We start from the raw sequence: 7,376 nt of genomic DNA on the forward strand, positions 1-7,376 counted from the left end.
CAAGCTTAAGCTAGTAGTGATATTGTTAACTACTCCTTCAAACTGACAAACAAATATCTCATGCGGTACGTGAGATGTCCTCATAAATTTTACCAAAGCATCCCTATGGGCCTCTGAGCACATTAATAAAGACAACATTGAGATCTTTGAGGGTGTCTGGTTAAGCTGATCAACTACTCGATAATCGCTCTTTTTGATAATGCGTAAGAACTCGTCTACTTAATTGGAAGGTGCGAGGTCTTGTCTTTGCTGAGCGCCATCAATTTGTTTGCCTTTGTCTGAAGTTGAAGGATTGATAGTTCCAATTGGAGTGGGTGTCGGCGCAAATATCCTTCCACTTATCGTGATTCTGCTAGTGTTGGTGATATTGATCATTGGATCACTAGACTTTAACGGTTCTTCTTGAATCTTCTGACCATGAATGTAGACTGAGGTGTCATACATCCATGGGACTGCCTTGGTGTCAACATATGGGAATGGTGTGGGAATTGTTATTATGATTGGAGTAACAGGATTTGTCGACAGAGTTAACTGAGAGAAGTCATATGGAATTTGCAGAGGAGGGACTTCGTCGTATGGTATCTCGAGGGTATACACATCTTCCTTTGTGGACGGGCAGTCTACCACCAAGATCCCTTGGTTCATTAATTTTTATATGACAGACTTCAATGTTCTACATTGTTGCGGGTTAATCAGACAGTGTTCACAGTCATTACCACAGATGGGAAATGCATTATCCTTCATTAAAGCATTCTTGATCTCGATGAGTGGTGTTTTTAACTCGTCCACACAGGATATCAATCTCCTTCCATTGTCAGCTTCCATCATATTCACTGATGCATTGTTGTGAGGGGGCATCAGGTTATTATTTACACTCGGCCCCTTGGGGGCAAACGTGATTGCCTTAGAATCAATAAGATCTTGAACCTTGTACTTTAATGCTTTACAATTCTCGATCGAATGTCCAGGAGCGCCAGAATGAAATTCACAGCGGGCATTTGCATCATAATCGGGAGGAAGAACCGCTGGTGGGGGTCCTAACTCCCTTAGTTGCACAAGTGATCCCCTCAATAAATATGGTAGAATGTGGCGATAAGGCATGGGAACTGTGTCAAATCTTCTCTCGGGCCTTCGCATCCTTTGTTGTTGTTGTTGATATTGTGGTTGCTGACGTTGCGGTTGTTGTTGATACCGTTGTTGTTGTTGAGTTTGAATAGGAATTGCAAATGGTTGTTGTTGACTTGGTTGGACGGGAGGTATGGCAGCTACTTGTGGATAAGTGAGATTTCTTGTTCGAATGATGGAGGCAGCATTGGTCTCGCCTTCTCGTTTTTTACCGTAGGGAACAAAAGATTTCTTCGATGCACTAAAAGTATTGGCAGAGTTCTGGATCTTTCCCATTTTAATCATATTTTCTATCCTTTCACCGGCTAAGACCAGGTCAGAAAAGCCCGAAGAGGTGCTCCCTACCATTCTATCAAGGTATGGACCTTGTAGGTTTCCCATAAACATGTCTACCAGTTCTCTTTCTAGCAATGGGGGTTGTACCCTAGCAGCTGATTCCCTCCATCGCTGAGCATACTCTTTGAAGGACTCCTCAGACCTCTGAGTCAGATTTTGCAACTGCATGCGATTAGGTGCCATATCAGTGTTGTACTGATAGTGCTTGAGGAATGCCTCGGCCATATCCCTCCAGGTGTGAATATGGTTGCCCTCAAGTTGCATGTACCAATCCAAAGATGCCCCACTGAGGGAGTCCTGGAAAAAATGCATTAAAAGTTAATCATTGCTGGAGTAGGCAGCCATCTTTCGGCAGTATGCCCTAATGTGCGTCCTAGGGTCGCTATTTCCCTTATATTTTTCAAAGTCCGGAACTTTGAACTTGGCCGGAATGATGACCCCAGATACCAAGCACATTTCTGCCGCATCAAGGCCCAAAGCATCAGTGCTCCCCATTGCCTTGAGCTTTTCCTCGATAGCCTTTACCTTCCTCTCCACCTCGTTGGTTGCTGAACCGAAGGCGTCATCCTGAGAAGCATCCCTTGGGCTGAAGAATGCATCGTGTTGGTCGTCTATCTCAAAAACATGAGGACGAGGGTTGTCGTTTGGAACACCGCCGGGTGCATTAATGTTAATTGGAGGATCAACTTGAGGAACTGGAGTCGGAGTCTCGACCGCTGGAGGGGTAGGAGGATTGGTAGTACTGGCACGTTGGTTCATTTCTTCTTGCATTTTTGCCATAACCTCTTGGCCTCTTGCGACTGCTTGAATAGTCTCCATCAACTGCCGCATTTGGGACCGTATTTGGGATACTTCTTCCTGAAGGACAACTTGGTTCTCTTGAAGTTGCTCCATGACAACTTGTCGACGTCCTCGTGTATCGTATCGAAAAGTCAGCTTTTGAGAGTGGTTCTGGAAGGAAAAAAAAAGGTGGATGGATGAGTTTTTTATGTTTTTATGTTTCGAAAGATGCATATGATGCATGAATTTTTTGTGTTAAAGCAAAGCTCTTTTTAGTTATTCATGTTTATTCATTGCAAAAACTACTTGACGATTCACGTTCACAATCATGAATAAAGGAAAACACAATAGAGAAAAATCCCAACTTTCATTTATCCTTTGAAGGGAAAATAGACAGCAATACATATAAGTTGCAAAATACAAGTAATGGAAACAAATAAACCAACTAGATATCCACCCTAAAAGTGACCCCTTGAGACTTGCGGAGAGCCTCAATGTCGGTGATGAGTTCGGCCATTGTTCTTCTGCAGAACTTGACGAAGTGGTATACCTCTTTGTGGGTATTATCTGGGCATATGATCAGATCTGCCTCCTTCAACTTGTCCGGAAAGTCTTGAAGGGCATAGTTGGTTAATACCGTCATGTTGGTGTACTTGTCCCTCCATTCTTCGTAAAGGGCTTGGAGATTATGGATGATTTCGCCCCTTTGAATAATGGCAGCTTCGAATCCATGGCAACGCTCCTCCCAATGTCTGCAGTTGTTTTGCAATTCTACATAGGCTTGGTCATAGATTCCCCTCTTCAAGTTCTTGATTTGCTCGCAAGCTCATCCAAGGTTGAACTGCTCACGCATGAAGCTTCGGTGAATCTTTTCTTTCTCTAGTTGCTCCTTGGATAGAAAATCCTTATACTCTTGTAGAGTGGTCCTTAGTTCGAGAATCTGGGCCTCGTAATCTTCCCTCACTTCTTTCTTCATGGCATTAGACATCTTGACAGTATTTTCAAGGTCCTTGATGATTCGGGATGCTCGACCCAACTCATCGTTGCGGAAGTCTAGCTCAGAATTAGCTCCTTGTAAAGCTCCACCAATCCAAACTCTTTGTCCCTCGGCTAATCAGAGCCTTTTCTTGCTAGCTTCAAATTTTTCATAGACTTGCTTACCCTTATCCTCTAAGACGTGGTTATGTTCCTTGGCACGATTGAGTTGGACTCGTAGTTGAGTGTTTTCCAACTCGAGCTCTTTGATTTGGCTGGTAAGTTTGTCCATGTCCTCTTGTAGGATAGGCTCGGGATCTGGCATCAACGGGAATGAAGAAGGATCAAACAGAAACAACATCTTAACCATCCTAGCCCTCTCTTTTACCCATACATAGTAGGGTTCCTTGGCTAGGATATTTTTCTTACCCCATTCACGGCCAATACGGGCTATGCTTGTCCAAGCTTTTCTCACTCTTTTCATGTTTGAATCAAGCGGATCCACGATATTGATGACAAATGGAATGAAATCTCTTTCCTCAGGGGGAATTATCATGGCGTACCCTAGTTGTCTCTTGAGTATATCAGGGTTGTAGTTGATGCAACCTTGTGTTCCTATTAAGGGTACGTTAGAGAACTCTCCACATCTTGCGATGACATCCTTTGTATCCCATTCCCTCTTGTACCATAGAATTGAGTTGGCAGAGAGAGATGCGAACCTTTGCACCCATGTCAGTTTGTTTTCGGCGAAGGATCCACTTTGAGGCATGCAAGCCCTCATCAAAAGATGTAGCATAGGAGCGCAACAAAGGAAAATACCTCCCTTCTTCTCATGCCTTGTATGGAAGGTATGGTAGAAATCGACAAGTAAAAAAGGCACCGGATTCTTTGTTAAAAAGACTTCAACTGCTAATTGATCCACGAACTTGTCCAGATTTGGGAAAAGGACAATTCCATGAATCAAAAGGGCCAAGGTTGCACTACAAAAGCCGAGTCTTCCTTTTTTAATCATTTCCCAAGTATGGGCTTCTAGGAACTTTTGAGTTAAACCTTTGATGGATCCTTTAATGCCCCATATATCCACTAGCTTGTTGGTGTTGATACCCAAGGTGAGTGAGAGCTCGGTCAAACAGAAGCCTTCTTCCAATTTCAGGAAATGGTTGTATTCTTTGGTTGGTCGATTGAGGAGTCTCTCGAGGTTTTCCAAGGTTGGAGAGATTTGGATGTCGGGGAAAGTGAAGTATCTTAAAGGGACATCATAGTATTGGGACATTGTAGTGATAACACTATAGTCAACCTTCTCGGTTAGAAGATCTACAATGTTCCCAAAATTGGCTCTAAACTTGTTGTCTTTGAGAGCTACGACCTTTGAACAGAGAAACTTTAATGAACTGATGTCGGGACTCTTGAAGCGGAAAGTAGAAGTGCTTTTCCTTGTTGAAGTATCCATGATTGTGTCGGAAAATAGTCTTGTAATTATGCGTCCGAATAAACGAAAATTTTAAGAGCTTTGCTTATTATTTTGATGATGAATAAATGTATGAATGAATGATTGGTTTATTATATCCACATGATTTTAGGCATGGGTTCATGGTTTTGGACCATCGCGACGAAGCATGGAGTTAATAATGACTGCTTAGTAAACCAAGGTTCTCGCTTTGTGTGATCTAAGACTTTTGGAAAATTGGGTGTAAGACACTGCCCCTAGAGTCATGGACTTCCTTGACTGTCAGCCGCTTATGTCAATTTACTTTCCAGGCGACTGCTCCATCAAAGTCATCTACTCTAAGTGAGATCTTCGTATCGATCCTTACGAGGAAGGCACCTCGATGACCTATACTACGCGACCATCGGTCTAGGCTAGCCATTGTTATAAAGGTTCTAAAAGGGGTCTTAGGGTCATTGACTCTAGTAAAAGAAAATATGCTTACGCCGAAAGCACGACGATCATCAAACCCCTTAAGAGAATCTACCACTAAGTGAGGTTCTCGTACAACCCTAACGAGGAAGGAACCTCGCGGATCAATACTACTCAACCTCTCCTATCTCAAGCAAAACTCTCAGAATCGGGTGGGGAGTCCTTCACACAAGGTTTTTTCCTTTGCAATCATTATTGCTTCCAAAAATTCTTCGTCACAGAACCAAAGTTTCGGACCAACAGGCAAACAAAGAAAATATGTATAGGTTAGCAATAAAAGCAGTATATACAGAAAAAAAAGAAAATAATAGATAAATCTCTACGTATGTAAAAGAGAAACAACCCAAACTAGGCTAGACTTGCTTAGGGGATTTTGGTGTCCCCAGCAGAGTCGTCAGCTATCGCTACCGGGATTTCACGATAACGAAACCGGGACTAAAGAGATACCAAAGAGAGGCAAAGTCAGAAGAGTCGCCACCGAATTTTATTTAGTTTACCTCTATCGGAGAGGAGAGGGGAAATGGTCGATAAAACCCTCGGAAAAGAGATGCGCACGGGAAGCGCTAAAAGAGAATAAGGAATCGGTCTCGCAACCGAGATTTGGGTTCAGAAGTCGGTTACGTAAGGGGAAGGTATTAGCACCCCTTACGTCCATGGTACTCCATGGGAACCATTTGGGTTGTTTTACATACATGTGATTTATCTATTATTGTTTTATTTTCAAAAGAATGTGTGAAAAGAAGGGGGGTGTTTTTGTTATTATAGTGCTCGCCAAGGATTGGGCCATTGTGCCTACATATCACTCATTCGGGGATGAGGAATCAGAGCTCCGTAGTTCGGAGTAGAAAATGTTTGTGTGTTGGTTGATTTTACCTTTGAGAAAAGGGTTTTCAGGATGATGCCCTAAGGCACAAAAATGAGTTTGATGAGTTGTATTTTTTTTACCTTGAATAAGGGTTTTATGAAAGAATGTTTGTGATTATTTTGTACTAAAGTCTATGGGTGGAGGTGATTATTCTAGAAAATAAGCCAAGCGTCTTGCGTCCAAAATAATCAGAGTAAGGGTAGGAATGCTCTATTCTCACTCATTCTCCACCACTTAAGGCTCATGGCGTACAATAATAATCGTAATTATTAAGTATTTTTGAATTTGGCTAAGAAAATGCCACTTGACGTTGAATCAAGGGTTTATTTTATTTAATTATGAAATTTGGCTTATGCAACATGAATGCAAAGTAACCAACAAGAAATTAAAGGGTCTCATTGTAAGGTAGCCCAAGAGAAAGCCTTTTGTGTGCAAAAGTGACCTAAGCTAAACAAAGGATAATGGTCTTATAAACATGTCCCTCTAAGGTGGTGCCATGATGCCATTCTTACAACATGCATGTAAGTTACGGATGAAAATCCAAGTGTTTACAAAGTATCACAAAGAGTAAAGGAAGACTTCCAAGCAAAGGTCCTAAGATGAAATCCTCTAAGTCCAAGTTGATTAAGAGTGGAGTGAATATTTTTGTTCTTACCATTTTATCATGTTTTTGTTATTTTTAATGTATGATGGCAATAAAATAAATGACAAGTAAATAAACATGCATGATGCGTTTGTACAATGATGATGATAATGAATACTTGAATGTAAATTACAAGATAATGACATAAAAGTAAATCACAAGATAAAGAATGACAATATCACAATAATAATGGTTAGTGAATGTAAATGACACAAAATAAACCACAAGTTAATGGTAACAAAAATCACAATAACAAAGGTTAATGATAAAAAAAGTTAGTGAAGTATAATTAGGGGTTAGTAATATGTACAAAATGAACATCTTGAGGACTATTTTTCATAGGTCAAAAAGACTCAAAATAATGACACATTAAGGGATAGCTTATCATTGATGCAAAGTATTGAAGATGATTGAAAAATCAACTAACAATAGATTTGTAACAAAGAAAGTTATGCAAGATAGTAAGAGAGTAAATAAATTAGCATAATGTAAATGACATGGTTAGATAACAATAAACATAAACATAAATATAAAGTACTTGAAATAAAGTGAACAATAAAATAAATTGCAAGGAAGTAAAGCGAAATAATGTAAATGTCAGGAGTTAGTAGTTAGTGGTTAGTGGTTAGTAGAACAACAATAAGCAAATAGAATAACAAGTTAATGTAAAGAAAATGGTTTCATCTATGTATCAAATGACCCAAATATGGTTAAATAGGGACAATTTATCAATG

General features: G+C 40.5%; 2 protein-coding genes across 2 annotated transcripts; both read right to left on the minus strand.

Annotated features, from left to right (window-relative positions):
- Positions 1-219: 219 nt before the first annotated feature.
- LOC127079204 (uncharacterized) lies at positions 220-2,355 on the minus strand. The gene is made up of 4 exons (XM_051019619.1): positions 1,909-2,355; positions 1,193-1,758; positions 717-1,045; positions 220-620 (listed from the first exon to the last, which is right to left on the minus strand). The coding sequence occupies exons 1-4, from the start codon at positions 2,353-2,355 to the stop codon at positions 220-222; spliced, it is 1,743 nt and encodes a 580-aa protein (XP_050875576.1).
- A 712-nt stretch (positions 2,356-3,067) lies between these two features.
- Positions 3,068-4,666, minus strand: LOC127079205 (uncharacterized). The gene is made up of 2 exons (XM_051019620.1): positions 3,403-4,666; positions 3,068-3,351 (listed from the first exon to the last, which is right to left on the minus strand). The coding sequence occupies exons 1-2, from the start codon at positions 4,664-4,666 to the stop codon at positions 3,068-3,070; spliced, it is 1,548 nt and encodes a 515-aa protein (XP_050875577.1).
- Positions 4,667-7,376: the final 2,710 nt, after the last annotated feature.

This window comes from Lathyrus oleraceus, chromosome 5, assembly GCF_024323335.1.
Source record: "Lathyrus oleraceus cultivar Zhongwan6 chromosome 5, CAAS_Psat_ZW6_1.0, whole genome shotgun sequence".
In the NCBI taxonomy this organism is placed as follows: Eukaryota; Viridiplantae; Streptophyta; class Magnoliopsida; order Fabales; family Fabaceae; genus Lathyrus; species Lathyrus oleraceus.

Coding starts and splice junctions, on each gene's coding strand:
- LOC127079204 (XM_051019619.1), bottom strand. CDS start 2,355: ATGGAGCAACTTCAAGAGAACCAAGTTGTCCTTCAGGAAGAAGTATCC. Junction 1,759..1,908: donor ATGCGGCAGAAATGTGCTTG/GTATCTGGGGTC, acceptor CATTTTTTCCAG/GACTCCCTCAGTGGGGCATC. Junction 1,046..1,192: donor CAAACTCAACAACAACAACG/GTATCAACAACA, acceptor TGTGCAACTAAG/GGAGTTAGGACCCCCACCAG.
- LOC127079205 (XM_051019620.1), bottom strand. CDS start 4,666: ATGGATACTTCAACAAGGAAAAGCACTTCTACTTTCCGCTTCAAGAGT. Junction 3,352..3,402: donor CCACGTCTTAGAGGATAAGG/GTAAGCAAGTCT, acceptor GGCTCTGATTAG/CCGAGGGACAAAGAGTTTGG.